Source organism: Anomaloglossus baeobatrachus, chromosome 2 (genome assembly GCF_048569485.1).
Source record: "Anomaloglossus baeobatrachus isolate aAnoBae1 chromosome 2, aAnoBae1.hap1, whole genome shotgun sequence".
Taxonomy (NCBI): Eukaryota; Metazoa; Chordata; class Amphibia; order Anura; family Aromobatidae; genus Anomaloglossus; species Anomaloglossus baeobatrachus.
Genome location: NC_134354.1, coordinates 461,689,647 through 461,713,483, shown reverse-complemented (window position 1 = coordinate 461,713,483; position 23,837 = coordinate 461,689,647). Strand labels below are relative to the sequence as shown.

Genomic DNA, 23,837 nt, shown 5'->3' with positions numbered 1-23,837 from the left:
TGCCTCTTCCTGTTTCTAAGACAGATGACTGTGATCGGGCTGTTTTGTAACGTGGCAAACTTTGCCTTCTCACTGTGACTTGTATGTCACATGTCTGTCTTTTGCTGTGCCCTACGATATGTCACACATTTTAGTTTAGTTACACTTGTTTGCCTGTTAGTTTGGCTCCCTGATCTCAGAGTAGATTTACAATCATTGACAATGCTAACAATTCATTAATTTCTGAAGAATTTTAAGAGTTGATAAGAATTATTTTAACCTGGAAGATCTGAGAGGACTACTTTATTACACCAAAATTGTGATCTCAAAGCTTCACGAGGTTTAATACTTTTAATCGGAGCATCAACAAATCATTGGGTGAAAATGCAGTCGCACAATGATTTGCAATAACAAAAAGTCTTGACGTTAAAATCTGTCCTAGTAGCCGCCTTGCTTCATAATCAGAACATGACTGGTTTCAACCATTTTTTTTTTCTAATACTGTGAACTAAATGAAGCCTGTAAATTCACCCATAATTCTAAATTCCTTTCAGCTCTGAAAAATTCCACAAAATATTGTTTGATGTACTGTTTCAAATCATAGAACCGGTATTTTGGGAGTTAAAGGTGTTTTCTTGTTTCACAAACTCCTGTTCCCAGGTGTGGAATTGTTTTAAAAATATAAAACTGTGCATTACTTTCCCTCCCCAGGTCCATTGCGGAGTCTCCACCACTGCTGCCAATGTCTACTATTGTCACGTTGACAGCACTGCAGCTGATGCAAGAGTCTGCAGAGCTCACTGATTGGCCGCAATGCTGTGCATGTGACCTCAGTGCTGCATGCAGACAATAACAGACCGCGGGATCAGTGGTGGAGACTTGGCAGTGGACCCTAAGAGGGTGAATAGAGCGTTTTTTTTTTTTTTGTTTTTTTTTGTTTTTTTTTTGTTTTTTTTAACAATTTGTGCCTAGAGATAGGTGTTTTCTTAAAGAATCCAATACCTGTTTATCCACACACTTTTGCCCAAGAAGAACAGTGAAGACTGCAGTAGGAACATTATATTTTTTATGTTCGGAGACCAGTGAGGGGACACAGGGCTGAGAATAGAGCAGTAGGGTTGGTTCACGAGGTAATTATACATTTTCTTACCCTGGAGCCATTGATAACACCTTTTTAATTATAGATGTAAATAGGGGGGTTAATATAAAAATACGTCTGTGATTTGCAAAGGAAAACTAACTCAAAAATAAAAATTTTTAGTTTCATGAAAAAAAAAAAACCACATAGGGTGACATACTAAATGAAGTTTGGAGAAGATATATATTTATCAAGTTGATGGGAGAAGATATAAAGGGAAGGTGTATGAGTAAATATTAAAGTCTAAAGCTGGGTTCACACATAGCGACAACGGCGTTGTTGTTACGTCACCATTTTCTCTGATGCAACAGCGACCTTGTAAGTCGCTGTTATGATCGCTGCTTAGCTGTCAAACACAGCAGACGCAGCAGCGATCATAACAACACACGTCGCTGTGCTACATGTGCAGAGAGCAGGGAGCCGCGCACACCGCTTAGCGCTGGCTCCCTGCACTCCTAGCTACAGTACACATCGAGTTAATTACCCGATGTGTACTGCAGCTACATGTGCAGAGAGCAGGGAGCCGGCACTGGCAGCGTGAAAGCGGCGGACGTTGGTAACGAAGGTAAATATCGGGTAACCAGGGAAAGGTCTTCCCTTGGTTACCCGATGTTTACCCTGGTTACAGCTTACCGCAGCTGCCAGATGCCGGCTCCTGCTCGCTTCATTTCGTCGCTCTCTCGCTGTCACACACAGCGATGTGTGCGTCACAGCGGGAGAGCGACGACCAAAAAATGAAGCTGGACATTCAGCAACGAGCGGCGACCTCACAGCAGGGGCCAGGTCATTGCTGGATGTCACACACAGCGACGGGACGTCGCTGCTACGTCACAGAAAATGGTGACGTAGCAGCGACGTCGTCGTCGTCATCGCTGTGTGTGACACCACCTTAAGAATACACTAGACAGTTTAATGTTCTAAGCTGACACTGAGTAAGCAAAGAACAATGGAAGATTTCTGCCCCAAAGCGTTAGAGGTTGGCCACTATTTTTACATTGATGGCCTATTCTTATGATAGGTCACCAATGTCTGATTGGCCCAGAGTCCAACACCTCGCAGCCCCGCCGGTGACGGTAGCAGGCGGCTGGAAATGCTCAGTTCCTGACCTGCCCCATCTTCTGATAGCGTCAGCGGCCAGGTACTGCACATCCGCCTCCTATTGATTTGAATGGCAGGCAGGTGTGGAGTACCCAGCCACAGCCACTGTCGGTTGACTCAGCTGCTCCAGTACTGAGCATTTCTAGCCCCCTGCTATCACCGAGAGCAGTAGTATGTGATATGCTAATGACACTGGGCTCAAACTCTGCTGCGAGTGTGATCTGAGTGTCATTATACTGTGCTTCGATTGTCGCACAAGCAGGACTCTGATCATAGGTGTGGAAGTGAAATTTATTTCTCCATCTTGCCCACTGCCTGTCTCTGCGTATATTGGACTGCACTTGATAACGTCCGAATATAGTCTGATGTTTTACACGCACCTATAGACCTTTGTGGGTATGAGTAATCCAATAAACGCTGATAATCTCTGCATGCAGTTTTTTTTTTTTTCTTTTTTCTAATGCCGAATCAGCATGAGAGGAAAAACACTGATCAGCACTGCCCGATAGTATAACACTAAAGAGGGGGCTATGCTATAAAACCTCAGATGGCCCTCATCCGTGTTTATATAGTAGTGTGAACGAGCCTTATTAGAGGATACCTACAGAGTGTCTGAGGACCTCCTACAGATCGTACTGCTGCACTGATTCTGGAACAGTTTTTCTTCTGAGCCCCTCTGTTCCAAATTTATGACCCTTTTAATAATGGTGTAAATTCTCCATTCAACCCTATGGGCGTATACCACAGAACGGCTCTGTGGGCGTGGTTGTGTTTTGATTGGTCACACATAAAGCAAACGCCCACGTAGAATTTCTGTGGTATTCGCCTAGTTGATTTTTAGGTAAAAGTAGCACCATTATAACTGGGGGCATCACTTTGGAACTGAGGGGCACAGAAGGAAAATAAAAACTGTTTCGGAATCAGTGGAGAAGCCCCATTTGTAAGAGGTAATCATTTTTAAATAAAAAAAAAAAAATCATTGAAAGCCCCCCCTTTAAAGCAATATATGTACTTGATTTTACCTTTGTGTAGATCGCTCTTTTATGCACATACATTATATGCTTAAGTAATGTATTTACTTGTATATTCATCTATAAACCAAAGTTCTGTCACTTCTAGTATATCCGCAAGAAATATTTTCCCCCTTTTATAAGGAGAAACTTTGGGGATTTCTCTCAGGGACATTCTTACTGTAGAATAGTTTTTGTATTCGTAATAAAGCTGGTACAAAGTTTCGCTGTTTATAGGCACTTGTTTTCTTAGGAGTGTTTTTTAAGCTTTCCATTTCCTTCTGAGCAGGTGTGATTATGTGGGCTGCATGCTGTAACTGGTTCTGTATCGATGCTGAGCCTGAAGAGATCAACCAGAGTGCAAGAACACATGATCGTCCCAATGAGAACAGCAGAACATCTCCTCCAGCGCCAGAACCTACCTGTACAGCTTGTGGCACTAGAATGCAAAACACCAGTAGAAAAGTAAGCGCTTATTCATTAAAGTTCAATGTACAAACTGGGTAGACCGTGGCTGTATGCAAGCAGGTCACTATTCTTTATAAAGGAGCTGTCTGATTTCGACAAAAGGGCGATTGGTTAGAGGAGCCCTGTTTATTCTCTAATTTAAGGCTATGTGCCCACGGGAAAATGTACTTTGTATTTTGCCACGGAAAACTCGCAGATTTATCTGGATTTTCCAGATAAATTTGCAGGTTTAAGCAAGTACAGACACTCCCCATGTTATCCTATGGGATTTGGGGAGTGCTGTATCAATGCTGCGGTATGTGCGGCTGCCGAACATGCTGCGGATGTCCCGCAGCCGCATGTAACTGCATGTCAATTATTCCTGGGGAAATAGCTGCGGAAGTTCCGCCTTTCCACTATGGAGATATAGGGCGGGACTTCCGCAGGTAAGTCGCACGAATGTCCGCAGATATTTCACTGGAAACCTGCAGACATATCTGTGGATATATCCGCAGGTATTTTCTCCCGTGGGCACATAGCCTAAGAGTGTTCCACTCTACAAAGAAAAAAAAAAAATATTCAGCTCACCCGTATATGTATCCGCTCAGTTCAGGTGGGATGCAGGATGTCCACCGGACAGGCAGGTCCGTAGAGGCAATAGCAAGGAGAAAGGACGGGACTCAGCACCAATTCCAGGGTAGCAAAAATATAAATCCAACGAAAAAAATATAAAAGTGTAGAAACTTTATTCAATGATTAAAAATCCAAGAAAAACATCATCGGTTTGCTTATGATTAAGGACTTATCTATATTCTAACTGTCCGAAACGCGTCAAGCCATGATGTTTTCATGGAACCGATGATGTTTTTATTGGATTTTTAATCATTGAATAAAGTTTCTACACTTTTTTATATTTTTTTCGTTGGATTTATATTTTTCCTATCCTGGAATTGGTGCCGAGTCCCGTCCTTTCTCCTTGCTGTTCCACTCTACAACCTTGAAGGAAAACTCACCATCAAATGTTAATTTCCCCTACTGTGCTATTGAAAAAAAAAATGTTACCACTCTACGGGGCCCGATGAAATAATGGTCTGAGGTTGGAAGGTGGCTAGAACTTACGGTAGAATAGCTTTACTTTTTTTTTTTTTTTTTTTTTGCAAACTAGGCACGCTTACACTTTCACTGTCAGGACAATTATCATGCTAACACAAATCCTACCGGAATTCTAATATAACATTAATTATTTTCTAAAAATACACGCCTGACACATTGTTAAAATGCAACCCAACACTTTACATTCCTGGATGCCTTCATTCAATTTTTAAAAGTACAATATGTTCTATGTTCATACCTGCTACTTACATGTATTTGTAGATATCTCTACATCAGAACCTATGAACACAAAAAGTCAAAATTCTCTATGATCCAGATGGCCAGAAACAGTCAAGTCAAGTAGTTGGCAAATGTGATTAAGGAGTGATTACATTGGGAGGTGATCATCTTTTCACTCCTTAGGCCCTGTGTGCACACTGCGTTTTTTGCCACGTTTTTTGCTGCAGAAAAGGTGTGTTTTTGTTCCCTTTCTGCAGTCCTTCCCCAGCAAAATCTATGGGAAAACCAAAATGCTGTGCGCACACAGTTATTTTTTTTTTTTTTCCTATAGGTTTTGCTGCAGAATTTCTACAGAAAAAAAGTAGCATGTCACGTCTTTTCCGCAGGTACCTGCGGTTTTTGCCATAGATAATCGTAAAAAACTGCAGGGACCAACGCGCGGTAAAACTCTACGTTTTTGACGCGGGTGCGGAATTCTGCCAGAGGGTGCAGATTTTTCTTGAGAGGCAAATTTCCCAGTGCGCAAAGTAAAACACCTTTGTCCTTAAAGGGAACCTGTCAGTAAGATCAATCCCCAAACCACATTTATGCGCATGTAGGTTTTTTTAAAGCTGAATCCGTTGACACCTTGTCTTCTATCTGTTGCTACATTTCTTAGAAATAAGGAGTTTCAAAGCATATGGAATTGAGGCTATAAGTTCTCTGGGCCTGATTTAAGCACTTCCAGAGCCTTCCCGCCCAAAAACAGGCTCTTCGTCTTGATTTATAGCTCAGTGTCTGATTTCCTTGCCTGGCGTCTAAGGCTGGGTTCACACATAGTGACAGCGATAACGACGTCGCTGTTACGTCACCATTTTCTGTGACGTAACAGCGACCTAGTAAGTCGCTGTTATGATCGCTGCTTAGCTGTCAAACACAGCGACGCAGCAGCGATCATAACGTCGCTACATGTGCAGAGAGCAGGGAGCTGCGCACACTGCTTAGCGCTGGCTCCCTGCTCTCCTACCTACAGTACACATCGGGTTAATTACCCGATGTGTACTGCAGCTACATGTGCAGAGAGCAGGGAGCCGCGCACACCGCTTAGCGCTGGCTCCCTGCTCTTCTACCTATAGTACACATCGGGTTAATTAACACGATGTGTACTGCACCTACATGTGCAGAGAGCAGCGCACACTGCTTAGCGCTGGCTCCCTGCACTCCTAGCTACAGTACACATCGGGTTAATTAACCCGATTTGTACTGCAGCTACATGTGCAGAGCGCAGGAGCCGGCACTGGCAGCGTGTAAGCGGCGGATTCTGGTAACTAAGGTAAATATCGGGTAACCCACCTTTTGTTACCCGATGTTTAGCCTGGTTACAGCTTACCGCAGCTGCCAGATGCCGGCTCCTGCTCCCTGCTCGCTTCATTTCGTCGCTCTCTCGCTGTCACACACAGCGATCTGTGTGTCACAGCGGGAGAGCGACAATAAATAAACGAACCAGGGCTGTGTGTAACGAGCAGCGATCTCACAGCAGGGGCCAGATCGCTGCTCAGTGTCACACACAGCGAGATCGCTAATGAGGTCACTGTTGCGTCACCAAAACCGTGACGTAGCAGCGATTTCGGTAGCGATCTCGCTATGTGTGAAGCACCCCTAACATTACACAAGTAGTGATCTTTCAATCAAGCTAAAGAGGCTGGTGCTGGCAGGAAACCAACCTCAGGAATAAAAGGCTCTGGAAGTGTCCTTCACGCTCAGATCACTTAATGCCTCATTTGTATATGTCTTGGGAATGCACCAACAAATAGAAGATATTCAGTTGTCAATGGATTTGGCTTTGATAGACCTTCACAATTGTTTAAATACCATTGTTTGGGTCCCTGGTACCTCTGCTTGTATACCAGTGTGACCACAAATGGCTGCAGTCCATTGTACTGTTGGACAACTCCTACTTAATAAATAAAAACAATGTATACTCACCTACCGCAGCAGCACCACTCCTAAAATGTCTGTTGCTGGAGGATGACCTAACATTGTTGTGTCCCGTGTTTGCTGCAATCTTTTCTATTTCATCAGATCGGACTGCCCTGATGAAACATTGATGAGCGCATGCCAAACAGAGGTCACTGATTGGCTGCTAATGGACTTGTGACACAACGTCCTAGCCTTCTCCGGGAAAAGCAGTAGTAGACCTTGCGGGAACGGCACTGATGCAATTTGGGAGTATCCATTGTTTTTATGTCATTTGGCGTTTCTGACTTGATGACGCTGGCGTTGTCCTGTAGTGAATTAACCCCTTAGCAGATGATAAATCATCACGGAGACATGTAACCAAAGATATAGTGGGACACCAGGACACAGAGTGAGTACATAGTCAGTAATTCTGCCGGCAAGTATTTTTAGACATTTATTGTTTTTGCTCTTCACAGAAAAACTTAAAAATTGATTGTGGGTCATTATGAGGCACACATTTATGTTTCTTTTATGGGACTGCAGCTCAATGCCAGTGTATCTATGTCGTTTTTATTCTTTTTGTGAAATTCCCAATAAAATTGATTCTTAGATTAATTTTGAGTAATTTTACCGTAATGCTTTATTTTATTACTGAACGCAGGACACAATTTAATCTGGAAAACGTTTTTATAGCTATAATAATAATGGTTTCCTTTACTTTACTGAAGTCTACTCCTTATTTGTTCTTGCAGTCTGTCCCTGATACATTTACTTACTGTATCTTGGCCTGGCAAAATAAAAACCCTTTGTCTCCGGAAAATACAATCTTTCTGAAAACCATTGTCTGTGCTGTATCCCAAAGTATACAACTTTCACTATAGAAATACTTCTTTGTTGGTTTTGTGATCTGCTGACCCAAGTAGTCACACCAACCATGCATTGTCTAACCGTCACAGACAGAGTGATGTCACTGTAACAATCAGCTTACTGTCGAGCGTCCTCAGCCTTGTTAAACATTGCATAGTGTTGACCTGTGGCTTGTAATTGTGTGGAGTTTCACATTCTTTGTTGTAAACCATAACCTAGCAAAATAGCTCTATAATGAGACTACTGAATGTATTCTGGTGTCACGTGTGCCCCACAACTACACCAGCCTATATATAATTAATTTTTATTTATTTTTTTTATACTGGCTAATTTTTGTCTAATGTCTTCTCTAGAACCCATGCTTGGATTGTAGAAATAACTTCTGCACAACATGTGTATCGCGATTACACGACGGCCTTTGCCAACTGTGCCGGAGGATACGCTCCACTTCTTTTACCCGAGAGGAGTTACTTAAACTCAAAGTAAAAGATCTTCGGGACTATTTATCTATGAGAGATGTACCCACAGACTTGTGCCGAGAGAAAGAAGATCTGGTGCAGCTCGTATTGACTCTGAGGCCTGCTTCCTATCAAGATGTGACAAATATTCCATCTAATCAGAACAGCCAAATGACGGGTTCAGCGGAAATACACACAAATCAAGACATTCCAATAGTAAGTGATGTGAACCTAATATTATTCTGTACTGCCATGTCTGCATCAGGTACTGTTGGCGGAAACCTTAGCTCCACTATAGATTCCATTATGCATAGCAGCCTTTCTGCCTATGTGAACGGTATGCTGTCTTCTAAGCCTCATTCATACGGCCATTTTTCACGTGTTGTGTTCTTTCCGTGGTTTTCATAGAACACATAACCATTATAAACTGTGGAGCTGTTTTATAGGTACATGAGGGGTTTTTTTTGGGCCTAGTGTTTGCAAAAATCACAGGGAATGTTAATTTCTTTGTCGCTCCATTGGGAGACCCAGACAATTGAGACCCAGACAATTGGGTGTATAGCTACTGCCTCCGGAGGCCACACAAAGTATTACACTTTAAAAAGTGTAACCCCTCCCCTCTGCCTATACACCCTCCCGTGCATCACGGGCCCATCAGTTTTATGCTTTGTGTTGAAGGAGGCACACATGCTCCACATTTTAGTCAGCAGCAGCTGCTGACTTTATCGGATGGAAGAAAAGAGGGCCCCTAACAGGGCCCCCGGCATGCTCCCTTCTCACCCCACTGAGTCGGCGGTGCTGTTAAGGTTGAGGTACCCATTGCGGGTACAGAGGCTGGAGCCCACATGCCGTTTTCCTTCCCCATCCCTTAGGGGCTCTGGGAGAAGTGGGATCCTAACCGGTCATCCAGGCACTGCGACCGGGCTCCATCCGCAGCCCCTGGGGGAATCTGACGGACAGGAGACTGGATATCATCAGGGACAGGGCCCTGCATCCATAAGGTACTCTGTGTCCCCTTAGGGACGGTACATGCAGCGCCTGTATTACAGACGCCGCAGCGGCTCCTGTGTGGTTTCTGAGACCGGGACTACCGCGCCGACCGCGCCTGTTGGCCGGCCGCGCTTTTAACTTTAGTCCCCGGCTTTTGCGGCCTAGTACCATATACTCCCGCCCCCGGGCCTGCCAGTCAGGGGTAAGGGCGGGACGGCCGACTGGACGTCGGCAGTGAGGGCTGGAGCATACTTTGGTATCCTCCTCCCCCCTCACTGAACACTGTGGGGCACCAGTTTCCCGCACTTTATTAGGCACGCCCACGGCTCCATCCTCCCCTCAGAACGCTGGCAGCCATTGTTATAATCACTTCTGCCGGTGGGGGATTTCAGACCGGGCTCCGCAGTTCTGGGAGAAGTGGGATCCTAACCGGTCGCCGGTCACTGGGACCGGGCTCCCTCCGCAGCCCCTGGGGGAATCTGACGGACAGGAGGCTGGATATCATCAGGGACAGGGCCCTGCATCCATGAGGTACTCTGTGTCCCCTTAGGGACGGTGCATGCAGCGCCTGTGTTACAGACGCCGCAGCGACTGCAGTGTGGTTTGTGAGCCGGGACTACCGCGCCGACCACGCCTGCTGGCCGGCCGCGCTTTTAACTTTAGTCCCCGGCTTTTGCGGCCTAGTACTGTACTCCCACCCCTGGGCCTGCCAGTCAGGGGTAGGAGCAAGACGGCCGACTGGACGTCGGCAGTGAGGGCTGGAGCATGCTGTGGTATCCTCCTCCCTCCTCACTGAGCACTGTGGGGCACCAGATGCCCGCACTTTATTAGGCACTCCCACGGCTCCATCCTCCCCTCAGAACGCTGGCAGCCATTGTTATGATCATTTCTGCCGGTGGGGGATTTCAGACCGGGCTCCGCAGTTCTGGGAGAAGTGGGATCCTAACCGGTCGCCGGTCACTGGGACCGGGCTCCCTCCGCAGCCCCTGCATCCATGAGGTACTCTGTGTCCCCTTAGGGACTGTGCATGCAGCGCCTGTGTTTCAGACGCCGCAGCGGCTGCTGTGTGGTTGGTGAGCCGGGACTACCGCGCCGCCCGTGCCTGTTGGCTGGCCGCGCTTTTTAACTTTAGTCCCCGGCTTTTGCGGCCTAGTACATGTACTCCCGCCCCCGGGCCTGCCAGTCAGGGGTAAGAGCGGGACGGCCGACTGGTCGGCATTGAGGGCTGGAGCATGCTTGGTATTCTCCTCCCCCCTCACTGAGCACTGTGGGGCAACAGATGCCCGCACTCTATTAGGCACCCACGGCTCCCTCCTCCCCTCAGATCGCTGGCAGCCATTGTTATAATTACTTCTGCTGGTGGAGGATTTCAGACAGAGCTCTGCAGCTCTGGGAGTCCCAGGCAGGGAATCTGGTGGACACACCACCGCTTGGGGCGGTTGGTAAGCCACACCAATTGTCAGATGCTGGACCCCCTTGGGTGCCGTAGTGTATATATGTATATATGTGTATGTATATATATATATATATATATATATATATGTATATATATGTATGTATATATATATATATATATATATATATATATATATATATATATATATATATATATATATATATATATAATACATTTTCTCTATTCGGCAGCATTATTTGCTTTTGGCTATATCTCTAAGAGGAGACAACAGCATGTCGTCCGCAGAAAGCAAGGGTGCCAAGGCACAGGCTTATTTTGCGACCTGCACCTCTTGTGCGGCTATGTTACCTGCAGGTTCCACCTACCCTCATTGTGACAATGCTAGGCCCCTGTGGCACTCACTCAGCCGGAGCCTCCGGCACTGGTGGGACCCTCGGCTCAGGTGGTACTGCCGGTTTCCACTGCACAGATGGAAGGGACAGAGTTTACAATTTTGACTGAGAAACGCTCTGAGTCGCTTCACATTCCATGGCTCAGTCTCTGGACAGATGGTCTGCTAAGATACTAGAAGCTTGGCAGTCCAGATCGGTAACACAGGACCAGGGCACTGTGAGTTCATCATCCCCAGGCCCCTCTCGGTCGGTACAGCAAAGGGCTCCTGGGGTGGCACCCAGATCCCACGGTGAGAACTCCGACACGGACCGCAGCGTCAGACAGGCTAAGTGGGCTTGCTGGGAACCTTCCCCGGCTGCATCACGCGGTTCGGGGTCTCAGCATGAGGACCCTCTGGAGGATGAAGCGGAGGTCGCAGCTCGGGGCTCTGATCCTGACGTTGCTCTCAATCTGGATACACCTGAAAGGGACGCCATAGTAAATGACCTTATAAAGTCCATCAACCAGGTGCTAGTCCTTCTTCCCCAACTCCACCTATAGAGGAGTCGGCTTCACAGTAGGAGAAACACCAGTTTAGGTTTCCCAAACGTACCCAGAGTGCGTTTTTCGATCACTCTAACTTCAGAGATGCTGTCCAGAAGCACAGAGCATTTCCAGACAAGCGCTTACTAAGCGCCTTAATGCGACACGTTACCCTTTTCCCCCTGACGTAGTTAAGGGTTGGTCTCGGTGTCCCAAGGTGGATCCTCCAGTCTCCAGACTGGCGGCTAGATCCGTGGTTTTAGTGGCTGATGGTTCATCGCTCAAGGATGCCACTGACAGGCAAATAGAGCTCATGATGAAATCCATCTATGAAGCCATAGGCGCGTCTTTTGCTCCGGTCTTCGCAGTTGAGTGGGCACTCCAAGCTATCATCAGCTTGTCTGTCTGAGACTAATGCGGTCGCACGTACCTATGCTCCGCAGGTTGTGTCTTTGACTTCTCAGGCGTCGGCTTTTTCGTCCTACGCCATGAACGCCGTCCTGGACTCTGCGAGCCGTACAGCGGTAGCATCCACCAATTCAGTGGCAGTCCGCAGGGCTATGTGGCTACGCGACTGGAAGGCAGACTCTGCTTCCAAGAAGTTCTTAACCGGTTTGCCATTTTCTGGCGACCGTTTGTTTGGCGAGCAATTGGATGAAAAACCGATGGGTGAGAGACTTCCGTCTCACGGTTACAGGATAGAGCTCAGCTCTCATCCTCCGACTTGTCTCTGCAAATGGAGTTGTGATCCCCGTTCCACTTCAAGAACGTGGTCGCGGTCTTTACTCCAACTTGTTCGGGGTACCAAAAAAGGACGGATCATTCCGGTCCGTTTCCGGGCCTCATTCTGCTCAACAGACACGTGAGAACCTGACTGTTTCGGATGGTATCTCTCCGCTCAGTCAGCGCTTCGATGTCCCAGGGAGTCTTCCTAGCATCTATTGACTTCAGGGATGCTTATCTCCATGTGCCGATTACACCAGAGCATCAACGCTCCCGGTGTTTCGCCATCCGGGTCGAACACTTTCAGCTCGTGACTCTGCCTTTCAGCCTGGCGACAGTCCCACGGGTCTTCACCAAGGTCATGGCATCAGTGGCGATGAGCCTACACTCTTAGGGACACTCGGTGATCCCTTACTTAGACGACTCCTAAGTCAAGGCACCCTCCCGGGTGGCATGTCAACACAGCCTGAACATTCTTTTGGAGACTCTCCAGAGGTTCGGGTGGATCATCAATTTCCCAAAGTAAAAATTGACACCGACCCAATTCACTGACTTACCTCGGGATGGAGTTCATTCTCTCTCAGAGATAGTGAAGCTTCCGCTGGACAAACAGCGTTCACTGCAGACAGGGGTGCACTTTCTCCTTCGGGCCCAGTCTCACCCCTTGAGGCGCCTCACGCGCTTCCTAGGGAAGATGGTGGCAGCAATGGAGACAGTTCCCCTGGCGCAGTTTCATCTGCGTCCACTCCAATGGCACATTCTCCGCAAATGGGACAGGAGGTCGACGTCCCTAGACAGGAACGTCTCTCTTTCACTGGCAGATAAAAACCTCTCCTCAGTGGGCTTCTTCCCACTTCTTGGTCGAAAGAAAGGTCCTTCCTGCTCACATCCTGGGCTATGGTCAAGACGGACGAGAGTTTGTCAGGGTGGACAGCAGTCTTCCTCCACCACAGGACTCAGGGAACCTGAACTCTGACAGAGTCCTCCCTTCAGCTCAATGTTCTGGAGATAAGGGCAGTGTAGCTAGCCCTAAAGTCGTTCCAGCGGTGGCTGGACGGCAGGCAGATCCGGATACAGTCGGACGACGCCACGGCGGTCGCGTACATCAACCACCAGCACAGAGCGCTGGCGGCGGACGCATCAGTTCAAGGCTGGTCGCAATTTCGACTGACTTATATATTTCCTCCTCTGGCGCTGCTGCCCAGAGTGTTACTCAAGATCGGGTCCGACTGCCGCCGCGTCTTCCTCGTCGCTCCAGACTGGCCGAGGAGGTCGTGATACCTGGATCTATGGCACCTCACGGTGGGTCGACCGTGGGCACTCCCGGACCGACCAGACTGGCTGTTTCAAGGGCCATTTTCCATCTGAATTCTGCGTTCTCAGAGTTATCTCTATCACGCCTTTCACAGAAGGTGGTCTTCCTAGCGGCAGGCTCATCACTTCGGAGAGTGTCTGAGCTAGCAGCGCTGTCATGCAAGCCCCATTCCTGGTGTTTCGCCAGGATGAAGTGGTTCTGCGTCCGGTCCCGGAATTCCTACTTAAGGTGGTATCCTCCTTTTCTTCTCAATCAGGATATCTCCTTACCTTCTTTTGGATCCAGTTCACAATTGTGAAAAGGATTGCACTTGTTAGATCTCGGGAGAGCACTCCGGCTCTTCTTTTCGCACACTGCGCCCCCGCGCCGTTCTGATGCGCTCTTTGTCCTGGTCACTGGCCAGCGTAAGAGGTCACAGGCTGCCAAGTCATCTTGGCTCGGTGGATCAAGGAACTGACCCTTGAAGCCTACCGTTCTTCTGGGCTTCCGATTCCTTTAGAGCTGAAAGCCCATTCTACCAGAGCCGCAGACGCATCCTGGGCATTGCGTCACCAGGCTACGGCTCAGCAGGTGTGTCAGCACTACCTGATCGAGTCTGCACACTTTCACGAAACACTATCGGGTTCATACCTATGCTGTGGCAAATGCCAGCCTAGGTAGGTGAGTCCTTCAGGAGGCGGTTGCTCACCTGTAAGAGAGGGCCGTTTTTTCGGCTTTTTATCGAGGTATTATTTTACCCACCTAGGGACTGCTTTTGGACATCCCAATTGTCTGGGTCTCCCAATGGCGCGACAAAGAAGAAGGGAATTTTGTTTACTTACCGTAAATTCCTTTTCTTCTAGCTCCTATTGGGAGACCCAGCACCCGCCCCTGTTCCCTTCGGGCTGTTGTTCTTTTGTGTACACATGTTGTTCATGTTGAAGGGTTCTTTTGGTTCATGGTTTCAGTTCTCCGAACATCCTTCGGATTGATTTTACCTTAGACCATTTTATAAGTTCCTCCTTCCTGCTTTGGCACCAAAACTGATGGGCCCGTGATGCACGGGAGGGTGTATAGGCAGAGGGGAGGGGTTACACTTTTTAAAGTGTAATACTTTGTGTGGCCTCCGGAGGCAGTAGCTATACACCCAATTGTCTGGGTCTCAATTGTCTGGGTCTCCCAATAGGAGCTAGAAGAAAAGGAATTTACGGTAAGTAAACAAAATTCCCTTCTTTGATCTGAGTCACAGATCAAAATCTCCCATAAGTCTATGGGTCTGTGAAAAATCACTGACTGTACACTCGTTGCCATCCGAGTCCTGTCTGCTTTTAATATTGGAATATTGGATAGAAGAACAGTTTTACATGTTCTCTCTTTAAAAGGGCTGTACATAAAAGTTATGTGCACTTGATGTCTTTTAGACTCCGGCATACTCGTCAGGTTTTCCAAAGACTCTTCAGGAAAGCTCTGGTGGTGGTCAGTTTTTTTTTTACAGAGTTTTTGCAGCGGCTCCTCTGCTAGCGCTTTTTTTTCTTTATTAAAACTTTAAATTCGAAGCGGAAGATGGCCAAATTATAAACATGCTACTTATTTTAACCAATTCATGGCTTTCAAAGCCTGAAGTGGTTAAAAGAATTGACAAATGACTGAACATGTGTACAGCAAGTGGTTTTTACATTGCTAAACCACTTGCTAAAGAGCGAACACATTTTTTTTTTTTTCAGTTTAGTAATAGACCTTTTGTCTGAAGTATTCTGAGTTGCACCTACAAACGTAGAGGAGTAGAGAACTGTCTGAGACCTTGAACTAAAATTGTTCAAAAATATCAACAATCTCAAGGTTACATTTCCATCTCCAGAGATATTGATGTACCTTTGTCCACGATGCGCAACAAAATGAACAAGTTTACATTCCATGGCACTGTAGCTGATTTTTCCTGAACGTGGACAGCAAAGAAAAATTGAGAGGTTGCAACGAAGAATAATCCTGATGGTGGATAAACGTACTCAATCAAGTTCCAAAGAAATTCAAACTGTCTTGCAGGCTCAGGGTGCATCAGTGTCGGTGCGAACTATCTGACATTTGAATGAAATTAAATGCTATGGCAAGAGACCCAGGAGGACCCCACTGCTGACCCAGAGCTAAAAAGCTAGACTGCAGTTTGCCAAAATATTAGTAAGCCAAAATCCATCTGGGAAAGTGTCTTGTGGATGGATAACACCAGTATAGAGCTTTTTGGTAAAGCACATCATTCTACTGTTTACCTAAAACGTAATGAGACCTAAAAAGAATAGAACACAGTACCTACAGTCAAATATGGTGGAGGTACAAAGATGTTTTGGTGTTGTTCTGCTGTCTCTGGCGCTGGGTGCTCTGATTTTGTACAAGGCATCATGAAATCTGAAGATCACCAAAGGATTTTGGATCACAAGGTAGTGCTCTGTTTCAGAAAGCTGGGTTTGTGTGCCAACTTTAGAACTCTCCACCACTTTGTTTCCATCCGTTTCTGGGTGCTTTTTGAAGTATGTTTGGGTTAATTGTCCTGCTGGAAGACCCATGACCTAGGGGTTGTTTTTAGCTCCAACGACTTTCCCATCAACTCTAAACTATTTGCCTTGAGGAAAAAAAGCATCCCCCAAAATGATGCTGCCACCACTATTAATAATAGGTAAGTATGGTACTCCAAGGCAATTCAGGTGCACGGATAGGGTCCAACACTGTAGAAATGTCCAAAAAACTCTGATACTCAAGCAAATCTGGTAGTTTATTGTGCACAGTCAAAAAAAAAATGTGCACTACATGACGTTTGAATCTATTTGGACCTTTTTTAAACATGCACAGTTCGACAGATCGTGAAATATTCGTTTGTGAAGCGCTGTGGAAATGCGACCAATGAGCTTCCATACGCTGTAGCGACGTCTGTCACACCTGCACAAACTAATATCTCACAGTCTGCTGAACTGTGCATGTTTGAAAAAGTCTGAATAGACCGAAAATTCAATGTAGAGATGAGCGAAACCATGGTTCAGTGTTCACACCAAACACAGACTTAAGAGTTCGGGTACTTTACGTATGAACACCACTGTGAACATTGCTGTGCTCGGGTATGCTCAATGCTCAGCCCAGTGTGAGCCGCTTACAGTGCTTGAACAGGAGGCAACTGGGCGTAATAAGAGCATGATCGGATGTAGTGTGCACACAAAAAAAAAGGAAAAACCCGCCCACCTGCGCCTGATGTCTTTATGGCGGACTGCATTCAAGCGTAGATCCAAATTGTCCAATTAGTGACTTCATTGGGGGCAGGTCAAGTTCGGGTGCAAAACGAGACTTTATCTAAAGTCCGGCTGAACCCGCTGAACTGAACTTCCACGGGTCTGCTCCGCTCTAGTTACGTAGTGCACACGTTTTTTGACTGTTCACAATTAACTACTTGAGTAGCAGAATTTTTTTTTTTTCAGTGCTACCACATTGTTGTGAAGTATTACTTTTTCGCCACAAATTGCGTTTTGCATTTAGCCCAAAAATGTTTTCTTCAGTCTCATCTGAACAGAGCACTTTCTTTCACATACTATGTCCACTACATGGCTTTTTGTAAACAGCAAGTGGGACTTCTTATGGGTTGCTTTCAAAAATGTCTTTCTTTGTCGCTCCATTGGGAGACCCAGATAATTGGGTGTATAGCTTCTGCCTCCGGAGGCCACACAAAGTATTACACTTAAAAGTGTAACCCCTCCCCTCTGCCTATACACCCTCCCGTGCATCACGGGCTCCTCAGTTTTATGCTTTGTGTGGAAGGAGGCACACATCCACTCATGCATTCTCAGATTAGATATCGGTTGGAAGAAAAGAGGACCCCCACGGGGTCCCCGGCATGTTCCCTTCTCACCCCACTATGTCGGCGGTGCTGTTAAGGTTGAGGTACCCATTGCGGGTACAAAGGCCGGAGCCTCATGCCGTTTTTCCTTCACCATCCCTTAGTGGCTCTGGGAGAAGTGGGATCCTAAACGGTCGTCCATTCACTGGGACCGGGCTCCCCCCGCAGCCCCTGTGGGAATCTGCTGGACAGGAGTCTATTCATCCTCAGGGACCGGGCCCTGCATCTATAAGGTACTCTGTGTCCCCATGGGGACTGTGCAGGGAGCGCCTTATTCCTGGACGCTGCAGCAGCTGCTGATTTGTGAAGACCGGCGGACTTCCGCGCCTGCTTGTCGGCCTCGGTCTTAAATTTAGTCCCCGGCTTCATCGCGGCCTAGTAGCAAAAATCCCGCCCCCGGGCCTGCCTGTCAGGGGTAAGGGCAGGACGGCCGGCCTGACGTCGGCTGTGATGGCCGGAGCATCCTGTATGTTTCCTCCCCCCTCACTGATCACTGTGGGGCCCCAGATTCCCGCACTTTTCTAGCACCGCCCACGGCTCCACTCCTCCCCTGAGAGCTCCGGCAGCCATGTTTTTGGCATTCTGCCGGTGGAGGATTATCAGAGAAGAGCTCTGCAGCTCTGGGAGACCTAAGGCAGGGAATCTGGAGGACACACACTCCGCTTTTTAGCGGTCGGTAAGCCACACCGGTCACCCGGTGCTGGTCCCCCCCCCCCCAGGGTGCCGGAATAGATACGTATTTATATACATATTTCTGTTCGGTCGGGCTGTATACCCCTTCCCATATACCCTCAGTGATCACTCTCCTAGGAGACAACAGCATGTCGTCCACAAGGAGCAAAGGTGCTAAGGCACAGGGTTTTTTTGCGACCTGTACCTCTTGTGCGGCTATGTTACCTGCGGGTTCCACCTACCCTCACTGTGAGCAATGCTCGACCCCTGTTTCGCTTGCTCAGCCGGAGCCTCGGTCACTAGTGGGCCCCTCGGCTCATGTAGACCCCCCTGCTCCCCCTGTCCAGGCGGCAGGGACAGAGTTTGCTGCGTTTGCTGAGAAACTCTCTCTTTCACAATCCATGGCTCAGTCTATGGACAAATGGTCTGCCAAGCTGCTAGAAGCTTTGCAGTCCAGACCGGTCCTTACACAGGCCCCGGTCCCCGTTAGCTCGTCGCCTCCAGGCCCCTCTCGGTCCGCGCCGCAGCGCGCTCCCAGGTTGGGCCCTAGGTCCCACGCGGAGGACTCCTGCCCGGACCTCAGTCCCAGACCGACTAAGCGGGCTCGCTGGGAATCTTCCCCGACTTCTTCACGCTGCTCGGGTTCCCAGCTCGAGGACTCTCTGGAGGACGAGGCGGACGTCGCAGCTCAGGGCTCTGAACCTGATGTTTCCCTCAATCTTGATACACCTGAAGGGAACGCCTTAGTTAATGATCTTATCTCGTCCATTAACCAGGTGTTAGATCTGTCTCCCCCGCCTCCACCTGTAGAGGAGTCGGCTTCTCAGCAGGAGAAACACCAGTTTCGGTTCCCCAAACGTACACGGAGTGCTTTTTTCGATCACTCTAACTTCAGAGATGCTGTTCAGAAGCCCAGAGCGGTTCCGGACAAGCGCTTTACTAAGCGCCTTACTGACACACGTTACCCCTTCCCCTCTGACGTAGTTAAGGGTTGGGCTCAGTGTCCCAAGGTGGATCCTCCAGTCTCTAGATTGGCGGCTACATCTGTGGTATCGGTGGCAGATGGCTCATCGCTAAAGGATGCCACTGACAGGCAGATAGAGCTCCTGGTGAAATCCATCTTTGAAGCCACGGGCGCGTCTTTTGCCCCGGCCTTTGCAGCCGTGTGGGCACTACAAGCTATCTCAGCTTGTCTGGCTGAGATTAATGCAGTCACACATAACTCTGCTCCGCAGGTTGCGTCTCTGACTTCTCAAGCGTCAGCTTTTTCTTCCTACGCCATGAACGCAGTCCTAGATTCTGCTAGCCGTACAGAGGTGGCATCCGCTAATTCTGTGGCAGTCCGCAGGGCCATGTGGCTGCGCGAATGGAAGGCAGACTCGGCCTCCAAGAGGTTCTTAACCGGTTTGCCGTTTTCTGGCGACCGATTGTTTGGCGAACGATTGGATGAGATTATTAAGGAATCCAAGGGAAAGGACTCCTCCTTACCCCAGTCCAAACCTAAGAGACCTCAGCAACGGAAAATTCAATCGAGGTTTCGGTCCTTTCGTCCCTCCGCCAAGCCCCAATCCTCTTTGTCCAGCAGGCCGGAGAAAGGCCAGAGGAACTCCTATGCGTGGCGGTCTAAGTCACGCCCCCAAAAGGCCGCCGGAGGCGCTGCCTCCAAGGCGGCCTCCTCATGACTCTCGGCATCCCCGAACCGCATCCTCGGTCGGTGGCAGGCTCTCCCGCTTTTGCGACGCCTGGTGGCCACATGTTCAAGACCGATGGGTGAGAGACATTCTGTCTCACGGTTACAGGATAGAGTTCAGCTCTCGTCCTCAGACTCGTTTCTTCAGAACCTCTCCGCCCCCCGCTCGGGCCGATGCACTTCTTCAGGCAGTGGCCACTCTGAAGACAGAGGGAGTTGTGATCCCTGTTCCCCCTCAGGAACATGGTCGCGGCTTTTACTCCAACTTGTTCGTGGTGCCAAAGAAGGACGGATCATTCCGTCCCGTTCTGGACCTCAAACTACTCAACAGACATGTGAGCACCAGACTGTTTCGGATGGAATCTCTCCGCTCGGTCATCGCCTCGATGTCACAAGGAGACTTCCTAGCATCGATCGACATCAAGGATGCTTATCTCCATGTGCCGATCGCACCCGAACATCAACGCTTCTTGCGTTTCGCCATCGGGAACGAGCACCTTCAGTTCGTGGCATTGCCTTTCGGCCTGGCGACAGCCCCACGGGTGTTCACCAAAGTCATGGCATCCGTGGTGGCGGTCCTACACTCTCAGGGCCACTCGGTGATTCCCTACTTAGACGATCTCCTAGTCAGGGCACCTTCTCGGGTGGCGTGTCAACACAGCCTTACAGTCGCTCTGGCGACTCTCCAGCAGTTCGGGTGGATAATCAACTTCCCAAAATCCCAGTTGACACCGACCCAATCACTGACTTACCTCGGGATGGAGTTTCATACTCAGTCAGCGGTAGTCAAGCTACCGCTGGACAAACAGCTGTCCCTGCAGGCAGGGGTACAATCTCTTCTTCGGGGTCAGTCATACCCCTTGAGGCGCCTCATGCACTTCCTGGGGAAGATGGTGGCAGCGATGGAGGCAGTGCCGTTCGCGCAATTCCATCTGCGGCCACTCCAATGGGACATTCTCCGCAAATGGGACAGGAGGTCGACTTCCCTCGACAGGAACGTCTCTCTGTCCCTTGGAACCAAGACGTCTCTTCAGTGGTGGCTCCGTCCCAATTCTCTATCGCAAGGAAGATCCTTCCTACCCCCAACCTGGGCTGTGGTCACCACGGACGCGAGCGTGTCAGGGTGGGGAGCGGTTTTCCTCCACCACAGGGCTCGGGGAACCTGGACTCCGGTAGAGTCCTCCCTTCAGATCAATGTTCTGGAGATAAGGGCGGTGTATCTAGCCTTATTGGCCTTCCATCGGTGGCTGGAGGGCAGACAGATTCGTATACAGTCGGACAACGCCACTGCCGTCTCATAAATCAACCATCAGGGCGGCACGCGCAGTCGTCAGGCCTTCCCGGAAGTCAGGCGGATTCTGCAGTGGGTGGAAGCCACAGCCTCCACCATCTCCGCAGTTTAAATCCCGGGCGTAGAAAACTGGGAAGCAGATTTCCTCAGTCGTCAGGGCATGGACGCGGGGGAATGGTCTCTTCACCCAGACGTGTTTCGAGAGATCTGTCGCCGCTGGGGAACACCGGACGTTGATCTCATGGCGTCACGACACAACAACAAGGTCCCGGCCTTCATGGCACGGTCTCAGGATCACAGAGCTCTGGCGGCGGACGCATTAGTTCAGGATTGGTCGCAGTTTCGACTGCCTTATGTATTTCCTCCTGTGGCGATGCTGCCCAGAGTGTTACGCAAGATCAGGTCCGACTGTCGTCGCTCCAGATTGGCCGAGGCGATCGTGGTACCCGGATCTGTGGCATCTCACGGTGGGTCAACCGTGGGCGCTTGCAGACCGCCCAGACTTGCTGTCACAAGGGCCGTTTTTCCATCTGAATTCTGTGGCCCTCAACCTGACTGTGTGGCCATTGAGTCCTGGCTCCTAGCGTCTTCAGGATTACATCACTCCGAAGAGTGTCGGAGCTTGCAGCGCTGTCATGCAAAGCCCCTTTCCTGGTTTTTCACCAGGATAAGGTGGTTCTGCGTCCTGTCCCGGAATTTCTCCCTAAGGTGGTATCCCCTTTTCATCTCAATCAGGATATCTCCTTGCCTTCATTTTGCCCTAATCCAATTCACCAATGTGAAAAGGATTTGCACTCTTTGGATCTGGTGAGAGCACTCCGGTTCTACGTGTCTCGCACGGCGCCCCTGCGTCGTGCAGATGCGCTTTTTGTCCTTGTCGCTGGCCAGCGTAAGGGATCGCAGGCTTCCAAGTCAACCTTGGCTCGGTGGATCAAGGAACCGATTCTTGAAGCCTACCGTTCTTCTGGGCTTCCGCTTCCTTCAGGGCTGAAAGCCCATTCTACCAGAGCCGTGGGTGCGTCCTGGGCATTGCGGCACCGGGCTACGGCTCAGCAGGTGTGTCAGGCAGCGATGTGGTCTAGTCTGCACACTTTCACGAAACACTATCAGGTGCATACCTATGCTTCGGCAGACGCCAGTCTAGGTAGGCGAGTCCTTCAGGCGGCGGTTGCCCACCTGTAAGAGGGGGCCGTTTCGGCTCTTTTTATCGAGGTATTCTTTTACCCACCCAGGGACTGCTTTTGGACGTCCCAATTGTCTGGGTCTCCCAATGGAGCGACAAAGAAGGGAATTTTGTTTACTTACCGTAAATTCCTTTTCTTCTAGCTCCTATTGGGAGACCCAGCACCCGCCCCTGTGCCCTTCGGGCTGGTTGTTCTTTTGCGTACACATGTTGTTCATGTTGAATTGTTCTTTTGGTTCATGGTTCAGTTCTCCGAACATCCTTCGGATTGAATTTACCCTAGACCAATTTATAAGTTTCCTCCTTCCTGCTTTTGCACCAAAACTGAGGAGCCCATGATGCACGGGAGGGTGTATAGGCAGAGGGGAGGGGTTACACTTTTTAAAGTGTAATACTTTGTGTGGCCTCCGGAGGCAGAAGCTATACACCCAATTGTCTGGGTCTCCCAGTAGGAACTAGAAGAAAAGGAATTTACGGTAAGTAAACAAAATTCCCTTCTTCTTCTTGCCACTCTTCTATAAAGACCAGATTTGTGGAGTATACGGCTAATACTTGTCCTGTGGACCAATTTCTATTATTTTACCTTTAAAGAACACAGTATTTATGAAAGGAGTATCAAAGTAGTGCACACCCCTTTTTAAATGTGTTGCTTTTGGCTTTTTTTACAGTCCTAATAGTCTGTTAATGATTAGGATAACTGCTCTTATTGGTAATGTTTTCTTCCTCTAGGTAAACCAAGACGTATCTTCAGCAGCAGAAGACCAACCAGAAGTAGTGACAAATGACCCGCCTGAAGATGAGGACGAGGTAGTGTGCTTTTAGCTTTTAACCTTTTCGCACCAGAACCTGTTTTTGCTTTTGTGACCGGGCCAATTTCTTGATTTCTGACAAGTGTCACTTTGACAGGTTATAACTCTGGAACACTTCAACGTATCCAGTGATCCTGAGATTTTTTTTTTTTCGTGACGTATTGTACTTCAGGATAGGGGTAAAATTAAGATGATTTCTTTTGCGTTTATTTGTGAAAATATCAAAAATTTGAAAACTTTGTAATTTTGAAACTTTAAATTTTTAGGATATTAAACCAGAAAGTTATGCTACAAAAATTATTTACTAAATAACATTTCCCACGTGTCTACTTTACACCAGCGCAATTTATGAAACATAATTTTTTTTGTTAGGACTTTAGAAGGGTTCAAAGGTCATCAGCAATTTCTAATCTTTCCAACAAAATTTACAAAACCATTTTTTTTAGGGACCACATCACATTTGAAGGGACTTTGAGAGGCCTATGTGACAAAATACCCAAACGAGACACCATTCTAAAAATTGCACCCCTTACACTGCTCAAAACCACATCCAAGAAGTTTATTAACCTTTTAGGTTCTTCACAGGAACCAAAGCAATGTGGAAGGAAAAAATGAAAATATTACTTTTTCCTGATAAATGTTGCTTTAGCCTCACATTTTGTAGTTTCACAAGGGTAACAGAAGAAAATACACCATAAAATGTATTGTGCAA

At 48.2% G+C, this 23,837-nt stretch overlaps 1 protein-coding gene across 4 annotated transcripts in view; it reads left to right on the top strand.

Annotated features, from left to right (window-relative positions):
- RFFL (ring finger and FYVE like domain containing E3 ubiquitin protein ligase) overlaps positions 1–23,837 on the top strand; it is a 106,264-nt gene that overhangs the window by 64,842 nt on the left and 17,585 nt on the right. For 2 of the 4 annotated variants that reach the window (XM_075334220.1, XM_075334221.1), the window contains exons 2-4: positions 3,515–3,690; positions 8,163–8,483; positions 23,046–23,126. In XM_075334220.1, coding sequence (XP_075190335.1) covers positions 3,523–3,690; positions 8,163–8,483; positions 23,046–23,126 — 570 coding nt within the window. In that variant the 5' untranslated portion in view covers positions 3,515–3,522. Of the gene's footprint in view, positions 1–3,143; positions 3,163–3,514; positions 3,691–8,162; positions 8,484–23,045; positions 23,127–23,837 lie in introns of those variants that run through there. The other 2 variants (XM_075334222.1, XM_075334223.1) reach the window with 2 other exon arrangements.